This window comes from Nicotiana sylvestris, chromosome 7 (assembly GCF_000393655.2).
Source record: "Nicotiana sylvestris chromosome 7, ASM39365v2, whole genome shotgun sequence".
Taxonomy (NCBI): Eukaryota; Viridiplantae; Streptophyta; class Magnoliopsida; order Solanales; family Solanaceae; genus Nicotiana; species Nicotiana sylvestris.
Window position 1 is genome coordinate 83098958 of NC_091063.1, and position 14813 is coordinate 83113770.

Sequence of the window (14813 nt, forward strand, 5' to 3'; positions counted from 1 at the left end):
TGATCAATCTTTCAGCAGAGGCAACCTCACGATTGGATGCAGCAAGAACGACATTATGAACTTCAGCCCATTTGGCCTTAGCCTCTTCAAATTGAACTCTCAATGGGGCGATCTCTTGGCTAAGAGTCTCCACTTCTTGCTCGATTTGCTGCACGCGAGCCTCCAACACAACGGCCTTAGCAGCTTAGTTTCCAGTTCTTAGAGGCGAGCAGTGGCTTGGTCCCGCTCAGCCAAAAATTGATCCCGCTTGGAGTTAAGTTCCTCATTTCCCAAATCAACCTCTTAAGGCCCTCAAAAGCAAGAAAGTTGGCCTACAAAATAAGAAGGGCAAGCTCAAGATATTTTCAAGCAAAACAGAAGAAATAGCAAATGAAGTAAAGAATGTACCGTTGCGGTGTTATGCATGGCATTGTTCAACAAGCACTCTCCCGATAGAGCCTGTATCTTTTACTAATCTTTCTCTAAAGCCAAAGGCTTCAGATAGTTAGCAAGTTCCACCGGTCAAAATAACAAATTGCATCTGATGGAGACCGAGAGAGTAATGTTCCTCCTCCTTTGCGGATCTTCTGAGGGGGCATCATAATTTTTCCCCAAATTCCCATGAAATGGGGACTGGGGAAGAGGAACATCTTCTTCTCGGGCAGATACAGCTAGTGAAAATGAAAAAGCAATTGTTGGTGGAAGAGTTGGTGAAGAAGGTGATGAAGCTGATGGCATTGAAGGATGAGAAACAACTGCGTCGAACGCAATGCTGGTTGTTAGTTGCTCATCAACCGAAGACGACAAGGGCCTGGTATTGAGCCTCACGATACCGGGTGCAGTGATTGGGATCGGGCAACGAGAGTGGCATTTTCCACCATTTCGAACTCCCCCCAAAGTGTTGAGACATCGTCCTCGGTTGGTGTAACTAACTCAACAGGTTGAGCATTCTATTGAGATGATAAGGATCATTGTCTTTTATGTAGAAAAGCTCCATCATCACTAGCTTCTCCATCATCGTTGATCATCATGGTGTCTATGACCGGCCCAGGCGGAGGGCTCGACACCACGACTTTCGTAGGCGACTCGGGGGTGGCATTCTTTGACCTCTTATTCTTTCCCCCGGTCGCGAAGGAACATTTTCTTTTTGGTTGGTTGTTCTCCGGCCGGGGACTCCGTGAAGAAATACTTGTACACGAAGCAGGCTCGTAGACACCTGTTCGAGTAAGCGCCTCCTAAAGCAGCCTCGCTACATCAGTAGGATCAGCCAAAACATCCTCATCGGGGATGACAATCGAGCCCGGGGGTAGACCTGAATTCAGAAAAAAGGAGAAAGGATCAATAAATTTACTCATGTAAAAAGCAGGAATGAGATAAGTCTAAGTTACCATGATTTTTGTCCTTCCACCCATATTTGAGGGTCAATTCTTTGCACGTGCGGGTTTCAAGCGTAGTGATGTCCAGGATTTTTTGGACCTACTGGTCCAAGTCTTCAACCCTAGGTGAAACCCATCTAGTTACTAAAACAGGCGAAAGAAGGAGGATCAATACGGATATGAAACAATTTCTAATGGAAAAAAATATTAAACAAGGAGCTTACGAGTGCGATACCATGATTCAGAAAAGGATGAAGTCGTTGCCGGAATGATATCATTGCTGGCAACTGCAACGAACCTTCCATCCACCCATGGTTGTTATCATCATTCATGCTAGATAATAGAGGATGGTGACCGCGTTTGCTAAAGTTTATCATTCCCTCGCGGAAGATTTTGGGGAAATAGAGATTCATCACGTGAGCTAAGGATAGCTCCTCTCCCGTATCTTGGCACAAAGGTCGAAGACAAGCAACCGTCCTCCATACAAAAGGACTTACTAGTGCCAAACACACCTGGTAGCGGAGGCAGAACTCCACAATAACGGAGTCAATCTCTCCACTCAAAGAAAACGCTCCCAAAGTAAAGCGAATACGTGTAAAAATGTGTAAAACCCTTCCTAGGAAGGGTTACTCGCTCTGTTAGAACAGAAGAAATAATTTCCAAATATTGACAGTTGCAATCTTCCTTCACAGTAGGAATGATGGAAGGGCGGATGGAAGAAGGTTACCAGCTAACGGCCCATGTATGAGAGTTAGCTGAAGGGAATATCTCTTCAAAGTCTTTTGTTGTAATAAGACTTCTAGGGATGGTGGTGCCTACTGTTGGAGGAGCAACATCCTCGGTTTTGTTCTTGTTCTTTGAAGAACTGATGTTCTTTGAAGAAGAAGCCATTATATGTTATGGATGAAGGAGAAGTTTTGTTGAAGAACAGGATACAAGTTGAATAAAGAGAATTTTAGAGAGTTTGGAGAGTTATGGAATATGAATGGAGAAGGTTGATGCGTATAAGTAAAGGTTTAAGCGGCTAAATTTGTGGCCATGACTACCTCGATAACCGCCAAAAGTTATGCTGAATCGTGGGATGATGCATGTTCGGGGTATTAAATGCGGAGGGACGTGCGTTTAATCAACCGTCAGAAGCTTTTCAGAAGGAATCATAGTAATTCCCGCCAAAAAGAGTGTTTCTACCAACTTTCCGGTGACACAAAGTTATGTCATCCAAAAGTAGGGGACTATATGTATAGGGTAAAATATACTATACTAAGTGACCGCTTAAGAGAGTGACACGTGGAACCTAAGGTAGGGGATAGTTAGAACCGAAGGCAATTATCCTGTTTGTCACCCGAAAGAATGGCATTCGTAAAGATGCAATAATTACCCTCCGCCTGGTGGTATTTAATGGAGAATATTCAACAACATTTAATGCGCTGCCCGTTACAGAGAACTTATTATTTATGCTCACCGTTACACTTTCATCAATGACCCTCATTATTGACATTAAAGAAGGGCATGATCCTAGGACCTTGTTCCCTAGGTGCATATATAAATAGTAAGCTTTGTTATCATTGTAAAGGGGAAAGACTTTTCCGGGAAACTTATGCTATAATTGATTCAAAGTTTTATACAATTTTATCTTCTTGTTCCTTGATTTCATCACTGTTGTGCTCGAAAACTTTGCTCTCGGAATTACTGTTTGTGCGATTTTATCTTTGTTTCGAGGCTAAATATTGCGTATTTCTTCAATTATTCTATTATTTCAGGATCGAATTAATTCACTTTTCTAGAAACTATGTATAAATTCAACTGTATCGATTTACGGGTAAACAATAACTAGTTAACGTTGGGAAAGTGATTTAGTTTTAAATTGGTACATAATCATGTGGGAAAATAAAAATATTGGGAGGGGGCCTTTTAATTTATCTTTTATATCCTCACATCTAAAGGCACATATCCTCACATCTAAAGGCACATGAATCATGATAGATGATACTGTACTTAGCAGAATGAATGACTAACTCTTAGTTTGGTATATTTCTTTTTTAAAGATTTTTACTCGCGGATAATCGAAGTGTCTTTTCTTTTGAAACATATCAACCACAACTCTCGCTGATTGCATTTGTTTTTTCTTTCTTTCTAATATAAGATTATGAGTTATCTTCTCTCTAATGATATTTTTCCTATGTAGAACTATAATGAGTAGCATGATTTCTGGCTCATCGAATTGAAGCGCGCAGCTCCGTGCACTAAACTTCTGTTATGCGCAAAATTCAAAAAATGATCGGATCATAAGGGTCTATTGTACGCAATCTTACTCAGCATTTCTGCAAGAAATTATTTTCGCAATTTCTTGCATAAATTCAAGGTAAGGATGCGTACCAAATTAAAGTGGCTAAATGTGGAGTACAAAATAGTGCCAGCATACTGTAGTGGTTCTGTTTCGGCCTAATGCATGAATAGGCTCTAGAAAAAGAAAGAAAACGAAATAATATCAGAAACGAGCCCACATGAAATGATAAAAAGTCCAAATTGATCGTATATAAAATCCAAGGGGACGAATGAAGTGTACAAAAAGATCCAACTTTTGGTGACCCCATATCACTTTAGCTTTTAGCTTTTGGTTTATTGGGGCAGTAGGGCTAATCCGTTGAATTATGTGCCGAATTACGAAGAAAAAGAAAAAGGATGGTATGTTCTTTGAGGAATAAAAAAACCTCAATTAGCGGAGGAACTATTGATTTGTTTTTTCTTTTTCCACAAGGCTCCACACATTAAATACAAAGTGTTACAAAGCATAGAATATGGTCACGCATGACGTTTTCCCCCATTTTTGAACCTTATCTTTTGTCCTTTTTCTTCAAAAAAAAGTCTCATACCCTCAAAGAAGTCATGTGAAGGATGAACGTCTATATTTTTGACGAGAAATATCAAGGGACAACACTTGGCTACATTTTCCTTTCTCGTGATACACCTTTATCCATCCATATTTAATGAAAACGGCTGTTTTAAGATACCTCTTCTAATGTTCAATATTTAGTAGAATTGTCTGCAAAAATAAGAAGAATTCGTTGTCAGGGGGTCTCAAGTGTTAGAATTCAACATTACCATTAATGACATGTTGAGGTTACCCAAATTTCATATCATGTTTAAAATAATTTTATATTTCACACCAAATTAAACTATGCTATATTAATTAAAACGAGGGGTGTACAGTTGTTTTTTCGTAGGCGGATCCCCATAGAGAATGTGGTGCTCAAGCACCCATTGCCCATGGTATTTGATGCTCAAGCACCCATTGCCATGGTATCGAACATATAATTTTATAGACAATTTTGCATGAAATGCATATATATTTAGGTGAGCACCCATTACTCAAATACATTGGTGGGTGCTACTGGTTTAGTTAGGTGTTGTCCTGATTTTCTTACCATATTTAATTTTTCTATCTCTTGAAGGAAATGACAACATGCTTACCATAATTGGATTTTCCTATTCTTAGAAAGAAACATAAATCTCTCATATTTGGCGAGTCTTTTTTCTTGTAGGAAAAAGTTTGGATTTCAATAAATTGAGGATCCTTCCTTCTCGTTCAGTAGCATCCACAAATGTAGCCATATGGGGTTTGAAAGTTATGTTTAGGGGGAGAACATTATGAGACAAATGCTAGTGTGTCATTTGTGTTTGCCTCTTCGTGAGGTTGTTCTCTCAATATTTTGTACTTTCTTTTATATAGTAGATTGCCCATCTCCATCCATGGACGTAGGTCAATTGACCGAACCACGTTAAATGTTTATGTCTTTTTTGGTATATTTCTCTTTTGTTATTTGATTTATCGTCATTCAAGATTTGCTTACTAGATTTCGCATGACACCTGATTATTTTCGGTCCTAACAAGTGGTATCAGAGTGAGGTTCAAGACATGTTTATCTTGGCAGGTTCAGTTCTAGTCGTAACATATTTGACGATAATCGTGTTTTTTGTCTGAGAAATTTGACCTTAGTACTACTCACGTTGAGACAAACTTTGTGGTGGAGATTTGGAGATGCGACCTGTTGAAGGTTATGTGAAGAAGGATGATCAAGTTTATTTCGTCAGAAAATTCAGGCCAATGGAGAGAATTTTAGGTGTTGACCTGATTTTTTTTCACCATATTTGATTTTCCTATCTCTTGAAGGAAAGGGCAACATGTTTACCATAATTGAGTTTTCTTTTTTGTAGAAGAAAATTTTAAATCTTCCATATTTGGCTAGTCCTTTTCTGGTAAGAAAAACTTCTATAAATTGAGAATCCTTCCTTCTTATTCAGTAGCTTCCACAATGTAGCCATATGGGGTTTGAGAGTCAAGTTTAGGGGGAGAACTTTACGGGACAAGTGTTAGTGTATCACTTGTGTTTGCCTCTTCGTGAGGTTGTTCTCTCGATATTTTGTACTCTCTTTTATATAGTGGATTGCTCATCTCCGTCCATAGACGTAGGTCAATTGACCAAACCACGTTAAATATTTGTGTCTCTTTTGGTATATTTCTCATTATGTTGCCTGATTTATCATCATTCAAGTGTTGCTTAACTAGCTTCCGCATGACACCTGAATTTTTTGGTCCTAATAAGTAGTATTAGAGCGAGGGTCAAGACATGTTCATCTTGGCGGGTTTAGTTTTAGCTGCAACGTATTTAACGATAATTATGATTTTTATCTGAGAAATTTGACCGTAGTGCTATGCACGTTGAGACAAACTTTGTGGTGGAGATCTGGAGATGCAACCTGTTGAAGGTTATGTGAAGAAAGTTGATCAGGTTTGTTTTGCGAGAAAATTCAAGTCAAGTGTGAGAATTGTTAGGTGTTGTCCTGATTTCTTACCATGTTTAATTTTCTTATCTCTTGAAGGAAATGACAACATGTTTACCATAATTAGGTTTTCCTATTCTTAGAAAGAAACATAAGTCTCCCATATTTGGCGAGTCCATTTTCTTGTAGGAAAATGTTTAGATTTCTATAAATTGAGGATCCTCCTTTCTCATTCAGTAGCATCCACAAGGTAGCCATATGGGGTTTGAGAGTCATGATTAGGGGGAGAATTTTACGGGACAAATGTTAGTGTGTCATTTGTGTTTGCCTCTTTGTGAGGTTGTTCTCTCTATATTTTGTACTCTCTTTTTTATAGTGGATTGCTTATCTCCATCCGTCGACGTAGGTCAATTGGCTGAACCATATTAAATGTTTGTGTCTCTTTGGTATATTTCTCTTTTGTTATTTGCTTTATCATTGTCAAGGTTTGCTTACTAGATTCCGCATGATACCTGATTATTTTTGGTCCTAACAGTTAATGGAATCTAAGGATGTTCTGATTCCTACGTGATGCACTCTTTCTGCTCAGATAGTTCTTCTCTTCGTATTTTTTATTCCTTATTTTTTTTCCGAATTTTTTTCTTATTCGCCTAACTTTTTTTTCGTCTCCCTTTTACATGGTTTTCCTTTCTGTTCTTAACTTTATCGTTGTTCCTTTCTTCAATTCATTTCGTTAATCGTGGCATAAAAAGAAAATATATTCAATTTACCACCACCAAATTTGACAGCTTATATTGTAGTTTGGAATTCTCACAATAATGATATATTCAAGAAAATACAAATATTCATATTTTTGGTCATTCTATTTATTATTTATCCGTATTAAATATAAGTAGTTCGAAAATTTTATTAGATTTGTCTAAATCCGACCCCTCCCACCATTACCTTGAAATACTGGATCTACCACTTATTTTTGGACTAAATTAAACATTAAACTATGGATTCAGGAGACGACCCATGGAAGAAAATACTCCCTCCGGTCCAAAATAAGTGATTTTTTGGCCTTTTTTTTTGTGGTCCAAAATAAGTGATTTTTTCCAGATTTCAAGAATGAATTAATTATTTTTTTCCTACATTGCCCTTGAAGTAAATAGTATTGGAATATGTGTTAGGAGTATTTATGTGAAGAAATAGTAAAGGTTAATATGATCAATTTTATTGCTAATTAATGTTAAAAGATGAATTTCTTAATCTATGTGAAAAGAGCTAAAAAATCACTTATTTTGGACCGAAGGGAGTATGAGTTATGCAAAGGTACGAGTTTATCTATTAATGATCAAGAATACATAATTTGTCACATCCCCAAGAAAATAGCATGTGGTAGACACGCTCCAGTGTGCAGATACCAACTGTGAAACGCACTAAGAGGTCCATTGATTGATTGGAGTGGTGAGCCAATGGCTATAGGTCGGTGTTTCCTGTGGGAGGCCAACTTTTTGTATTAAAGAAAAGGCAAACGAAATTATATCCTCTAATACTACTAATCTAATGATATTAGTATAAAATTCCAAAAGATAGTAACCAGTTTGATTGAGAACAATATTTAAGAAAAATATAAAATTTTTGAACTTGTGATATAAAGTGAGGCACGTATATTTTGTAAATGTATAAATCATTATATAAAAATAAATTATTTTTAAATATAAAAAATAATATTTTTTATATGGACTAAAAAGAAAATACTCCATCTGTTTCAGTTTATGTGAACCTACTTCCTTTTTGGTCCGTTTAAAAAAAAAATACTCATTTCTAAATTTGATAACAATTTAGCTTAAACTTACAATTCTATCTTTAATGCTAATCTTTTATAATCACAAAAATAATTCGATCCTTTTTTGACTTATTTACCACAAATTATAAAAATCTTTCATTTCTTCTCAAACTGCGTCGTCGCTCAAAAAAGTTGACATAAATTGACACAGAGGGAGTAAGTTGGAAGGAATAATACAAATTAGTATAATAGACAAACTGGTAAACCCACTACCATCATTCCGTTGATTTTATTCTCTGCACCTCTCAATTATTCTTCTTCGTATTTCGTGTTGGCTCTTCTTCTTCCAGTGAAGATACAGATTTTACAATATTTGCTGTTTGCACTTGTTCTGCCCTATAAACGGAAAGTATTGCTGTTTGCACTTGTTCTGCCCTATAAACGGAAAGTAAGGTCTAAGGACTAACCTGTTAGACTTTTATCATTACGTGCCTATTTTCTTTGGTTCATTAAATGAACTTCATTTCTTGATTCCACTCTTTTGACTTGTTCTTTTTATGCTCAATCAACATACCCTGCTAGTAAGGAATTTCAAGCACTTGTGTTATTTCTCTTCTTTAATTTTGAGGAATTTTGATTGGGTTTTAACTACTTTGTCTGAGTTAGGAAAGGGAAAATAGAAGGGTAAAGATTGTAGCTTTATTAATCTTTCTTTGGTGCCTGAACACTGGAGGAGAAAGTGAAAGATTTTGTAGCTTTATGGGTTCTGTTTATTTCCAGGATCAGACTTGGTAGTTTAAGCTGTTTCTCCTTCTGTCGATTTTTGTGTTTTTGCTCCCCTCTCTTTTGGTTTTCCTCAGTTTGCTATGAATAAAGATTAATTCGTTTTTAAATTGGGATAATTGCTTTAGTTAACTAGTTCACTAGATTCTGATTTTCTACATGTTGATGAGCTTATGCTCTTGGTATAACAGTATCTAGTGTTGTAATTTTGGTATCTTAACCAGTTCTGACTGTTTTTGCTCATTCTCTGCAATGTTATTCTGTCTTTTTTAAATTAACATGGAGCTCCACCATTCTCAATCTTGATCCCTTATTTGCTGGTCTAGATATGTTTCTGATTTAGGTTTATGAGTTTATTGGTTAAGGTTTTCACATTAAATGCAGCTGCTAATCAGTGACGAAGCCAGGAAACTCAATAAGGGTGTTCAAATTTTGAACACCCTTTGCCCGTGAGCTATGCAAGGGTGTTCAAAGTCTATTTTTAATCAGTAACAAGTAATATTTTACCTTATACGTAGTATAATTTTTCGGTGAAGGGTATTCAGTTGATCTTGGGCCAACATAGCTTCGCCCCTGCTGCTAATTCTTATTTGATGGTGATACCTGATATTGAAGCTATCCTTCAAATTTCTTAGGTACTATTTGTGGTCAGCTTCATGGATTCTCCACAGTCTGTTGTATCACCATTTAAGGGTTCCTCTGTTTTTGTCGACTCCGAGAAGCAAAGCAGTGAATTTTTCATCAAGAATCCTTCTGGACTATCCGAGGGAATTTCTGCTCGCAGAGAGGAGGCTGTTGCCCGCAACGTGGAGGACTTCATTGGTGTTCTCGACGTGTATGTACATCAGGCTAGAGATATCCACAACATCTGCATTTACCATAAGCAAGATGTTTATGCAAAACTTTGCCTTACTAGTGATCCTGAAAATGCAGTCTCCACTCAGATCATTAATGGCGGTGGGCAATCTCCAGTCTTCAATGAGAATCTAAGGCTCAAAGTTCGTACGATAAAATGCTCGGTTAAATGTGAGATATGGATGATGAGTAGAGTGAGGAATTATTTGGAAGACCAACTGCTAGGATTTGCACTAGTCCCCCTTTCTGAAATCCTTGTCAAAAATGGAAAGCTAGAAAAAGAGTTCTCTCTTTCGTCGACCGATCTCTATCACTCCCCAGCAGGATTTGTACAGTTGTCCGTTTCTTACAATGGTACTTCACCTGAAGTGCTTGAAATTCCTTCATTGCCTGTATCTGTGGACACTGATGCATCTCGGGCCCCAGATAGCGAGACACCCGAGTCGTTGCTTAAGGAGTTTGATAAAATTGAGTTCCCAGATCCTAAGATTGTAAATGAAAATAATCTTATGGTCTCTGAGTACTTTAATATACCAGGCACTAATCTGGATTCTCAAAGCTCAGATAGCTTTGTCTCTTCTGATACTGAAAATCAGCTCAGTCCAGATGTAGATGTCCATATGGGAAGTTTTCCAAGTGGAGTTGCTAATTTCCACCAATATCCTAAGCGCGATTCCCCTCCTAGCAGCGTATCAACCATCGACTCTCCATCCGCTTTGCACCCTGCAACCTCTCAGTCCTCTGATACCCAAGGAGCTTCAAAATCTCCGGGGGAAGAATATGCTTCAGCTCCTAAAGCCAGTGGAGATGCTGAGAGTAACATATCGGAAACCAAGCCTAGCAGTGCATTTCCAAAGCCAGTGGTTGCAGTGAACATTGAGCCAGAGCAAAAGGTTGTGCAACAGGATATCGTGGATATGTACATGAAAAGTATGCAGCAATTTACTGAGTCCTTGGCAAAGATGAAGCTTCCATTGGACATGGAAACTAGGCCAACAACTTCTGGTAATTCAAGTTCAGATCAGACATCGCAAACACCCAAGAGCACTGGCTCACGGGTGTTCTATGGCAGCAGAGCTTTTTTCTGAGCTTTTGCGAATGGTTCTCAGATGACCTATAGCGATTAGGACCAAGTATAAAAGGATAAACGAACACTTAAGGATTTTATGAATGTGGTGTTTTATCCATTTTATGATTTTAGCCCATGGATAATTAAAATGCTCTGAACTAATAGACTTATGTCCGTTGAAGACTTGTTTTACTTCTGTACCATGTTAATTAGAACTTTGTGCTTAATTTATGCTCAGCATTTCCCTTGAAATAATCTGATTATGTGCTGTGCTATTTCATCATCATCATCCTCAATATACTAAGATTCTTATCAGCAATCATATGTGTGATACGGTATTTAGTATGCTACAAGACACCATTCTGAGACAACATACAGTCACCACTGGCCTTGCATGCCATTGTCTGATATTATTTATGCAGATAATGTCACATACATACAGAAAGCAGAAAAGCCCTCAAACTAAAAGGCTTACAGATGCTTCATTGAACCAGGGGTGGATTCAAAAGAAGTCATAGAAGAAGGAGAGATGTCTTCTTGATCATTCACAACTTCCTCAATTATCTCCAAAACCTCTGTCATTGTAGGCCGCTCCTCTGGCAAACGCTCCACACACTTGAGTGCTACATTTAGTAGAGGGAAAGCATACATTTCAAAGCAGGCAACTTCACTATCAAACACCTCTCCAGTCCATTCTTCCCGCACTATAGATTTCACCCATTTGACAAGGTCTAATCCAGTTTTCTCCACAACTTTACCTGTCAGCAATTCCAGCAGAATCACCCCAAAGCTATAGGCATCAGCTTCTTCTGTCGACGTCTTCTCAGGGGCTGTGTAACCATTGTCATTGTAGAAGCAACTCTTGTTGGGGTCTAGGAACTTGCAATATCCATACTCACTTATTAATGGCTCCTCATTTTCGTTTAACAGAATATTTGATGGCTTAATGTTGCCATGGGGAATGACATTGCCTTTCTTAGAACTTCTGTATATGAAAGCCAATCCCCTTGCTATGCCAACTGCAATTGACAGCCTTAGTTTCCATGGGAAATTCCTTTTCCCCTCTACATAATCTGCAAGTGAAAAGAACAACAAAATGATCAAACAACAACCCAGTAAAATCCCACAAGTGGGGTCTGGGGAGGGTAGAGTATACGCAGACCTTACCCCTACCCCGGAAGGGTAGAAAGGTTGTTTCCGAAAGACCCTCGGCTCAAGAAGAAGGAAATAAACAATAGACAATAGATCAGTGACAACAAAAGAAGCTAGACAAATAATATCAGCATCGTAAGAGATATGATCAAATACTGAAAATTGTAAAATCTTGGACACTGTAATTAGTTCTCAACTTAATTCACTTACTTTCGAAAAGAGTAAGTAGACTTCCATTGTTCTGGTATTTGTAGATAAGCAATTTTTCTTCATTGCTAGAGTAATAAGCAACAAGTGGAAGTACATTTTGATGTTTCAAATTCCCTATTCTTTTCATTGTTTGGGAAAATTCTTTGAACCCCACTTGTAGTTTCTTCAGTCTCTTGACAGCAAAAACACCACTGCTACTGATATGGACTTTGTAAAGGCTGCTACAAAGGCCTTGTTTTCTCAAATTAGCAGTTGCTTCAAGAAGATCATCCATTGTAAATTTTTCCACATCTTGCATGAAAAAGCATAGTTCTGAGCTTTTTTCTTCAGTCTTACATACTCCATCCACAACCTCAGCTGAGGGAGTTTTTCGAGGAGACGAATAATTAGCTACTTCTTTTAAAACCTCCTTGTCCTTTGCTGATCTAACACATCTCGTGTACAAGAATACTAAAACCACTAAGACAAGAACAATTGCAGCAAATATGAGTAGCCAAACCATCAAGTTTATATGATGCTTTGTTTTTGTCTTCTCACCTTCTCTAGTTGAAGATGGAGCTATAAACATATATGTAGATTCTTTCATTTTTACACCTCTCAACGCTTGTAGACTCGTCAAAGGTTGTGAAAAAATGAAATTGTTATTAGAAACGTTCAGTTTCTTAAGATTCTTGATCATTGTCAAAGAGTGCAGTAGAAATGATGAATTTCCATTGAGAAAATTGCTGCTTAGATCAAGAACAGTTAAGCTTTTACACCTTGATAGAGATTCAGGAATTATCCCTTTAATTTTATTCCTTGCTAAGCTAAGAACTCGCAATTTTGAGAGTTTGCAGAGGGATTCTGCATCAATTATCCCACTGAGATTCATGTTTTCAAGCCTTATTTCTATGACTTTACCGGTACGTAAATTGCACTTAACACCTTGTAATTTGTAGGAGCAAGGGTTGTAAGTCACTGAAGAATTGCACTTAATTCCTAGTACATTGTTTGGATCAATAGCAAGAATAAAATTGAGGAAGGACTTGGATTCGATTAACTCACCTCCATTACAGAATCTGATAAAAAGAAGAGAAGCTAAAACACTTAGAATCAACTTGATGAGAAGATTATCCATATATTTAGCTAGAAGAAATGTTGTTGCCTTGACATATCCTCAGAAGTTGTACATGGTTACTGAATGTGTTAACATAATTTTGTGACTTCATTTTCTTCGATGCAAACAATTTAGTCACAGTTTCCAAAGTTTCCATGTTATGACTTGACCTCTATTTTACATTGTAATATTCATTATATATTTCTATTCATACTACAATGACTAGGATTGGACTTGCAATTTGGCATACCTCGATAAATATGTCTTGACAAAGATCACATCTTTTCTGAACATTACAAGGTAGTAGTGTCTTTACTGTCGAAGCCTTTAACCGTTCAAAAGTTATGTTAGGCCATCTCCGCTTACCTCCATTTTCTCCCCCAAAATACAATAATCTCCAAATGATTAGAAAAATATTTTTGGTATCTCAAAAACAAATATTCTAAAATTATGTCTAGATTCATTTTCTTATTATTACATTAATGAGTCATTATTGTAGTAATTATTTTAAAAATATTTGTAACAGAAAATTAGTTAATTTTGAATTCAATTTGGGACAAAATAAATTAAACAATTGAATTCTCATGGATTTGTACGTTATTGAGAAGTCAATAACGTTAGTATTGGAAAATAAATGACTAATGTTAATGGCTTTAAGACTTAACGTATAGCTTTTATGGTTGAATATTTCTGATGGTTTATTTTCCTTGAATAGCCTCTAATATGGAACAGAGAGTACTTCTGTTTTAGTCTATATATACCTCTTCGTCTTCATAACAGAAAAGTAGTGAAAAAACAAACTTTAAAACTTTTCTTCCCTTTTCTTTTGTGCTGAGTTTTCTTCTTGTGAATCTTTGTTGTTTCTACTCCTAGTTATACTACAAGAGCTTGTTGAATCCTGGGGGATACACCTAATTTTATTCATCACGGTGTGGGTGAAATATCCTTAAAGACAGTATCTTTGACACGCCTTAAGCTAAACCTTTATTCTTCATAATCACCAATTATTTACAACAGTATTAAGGATATTTTCGCGTAGTTATTATGGAGAATAACGCTGCTAATGTTGCTGTTGATGCTACTACACCTGCTGCACCAACTGTTTCTGTTGCTGTTCCATCACCAATTACCTATGCCAAACCTTTTCCTGATGTTTCGAAAATTTAGGTTTTTGGTGGAGATAATTTTAAGCGCTGACAGGAACGTGTGCATTCTATTTTGGATATGAATGGAGTTGTTTTTTCACTTGCTGATCCTAAGCCAACTGAAACAACTTCCATTCGGATGGATCAATGGGTTCATGCTAATAAGGTATGTAGACATACTATAATTTCAACTCTTTCTAATGAATTGTTTGATGTCTACATTTACTACAAGGAGGCAAAAAAAATCTGGGAGTCAATACTAACAAAGTACACTGCCGAAGATGCTACTAAACAAAAGTTTGTAATTGGAAATTACTACAAGTGGGAGATGACGGAGGACAAGGACATAACTGCACAAATCAACGAATATCACAAGTTGATTGAAGATCTCAAATCTGAAGATATTTCTCTGCCCGAACAGTTTGTTGCTGGTATGCTTATAGAAAAACTTCCCAAATCTTGGAGAGACAACAAACAACAATTGAAACACAAACACAAGCAATTGTCGCTGAAGGACTTGGTCAAACATATTATAATTAAAAATACCAATCACAAGCAAGCTGTTGGTGACGAAGGAAAGGAGATTGCTACAAGA

At 37.1% G+C, this 14813-nt stretch overlaps 2 protein-coding genes across 7 annotated transcripts; one reads left to right on the forward strand and one right to left on the reverse strand.

The window, feature by feature from the left end:
- The first annotated feature begins 8088 nt into the window (after positions 1 to 8088).
- LOC104245678 (uncharacterized) lies at positions 8089 to 10898 on the forward strand. 6 transcript variants are annotated; one of them, XM_070150732.1, is made up of 3 exons: positions 8175 to 8356; positions 9076 to 9186; positions 9327 to 10898. In XM_070150732.1, exon 3 carries the CDS (start codon positions 9348 to 9350, stop codon positions 10632 to 10634), a length of 1287 nt encoding a protein of 428 aa, XP_070006833.1. In that variant the 5' UTR covers positions 8175 to 8356; positions 9076 to 9186; positions 9327 to 9347; the 3' UTR covers positions 10635 to 10898. The 6 variants fall into 6 exon arrangements, with proteins under 6 accessions (XP_009799630.2, XP_009799628.2, XP_009799629.2 ...); XM_009801328.2 differs by lacking the exons at positions 8175 to 8356; positions 9076 to 9186 and adding an exon at positions 8089 to 8168; XM_009801326.2 differs by lacking the exon at positions 9076 to 9186 and having other exon boundaries at positions 8144 to 8356.
- Positions 10899 to 11028: 130 nt separating this feature from the next.
- On the reverse strand, positions 11029 to 13131 carry LOC104245677 (probable inactive receptor kinase At4g23740). The gene is made up of 2 exons (XM_009801325.2): positions 11978 to 13131; positions 11029 to 11688 (listed from the first exon to the last, which is right to left on the reverse strand). Exons 1-2 carry the CDS (start codon positions 13092 to 13094, stop codon positions 11087 to 11089), a joined length of 1719 nt encoding a protein of 572 aa, XP_009799627.1. The 5' UTR covers positions 13095 to 13131; the 3' UTR covers positions 11029 to 11086.
- Positions 13132 to 14813: the final 1682 nt, after the last annotated feature.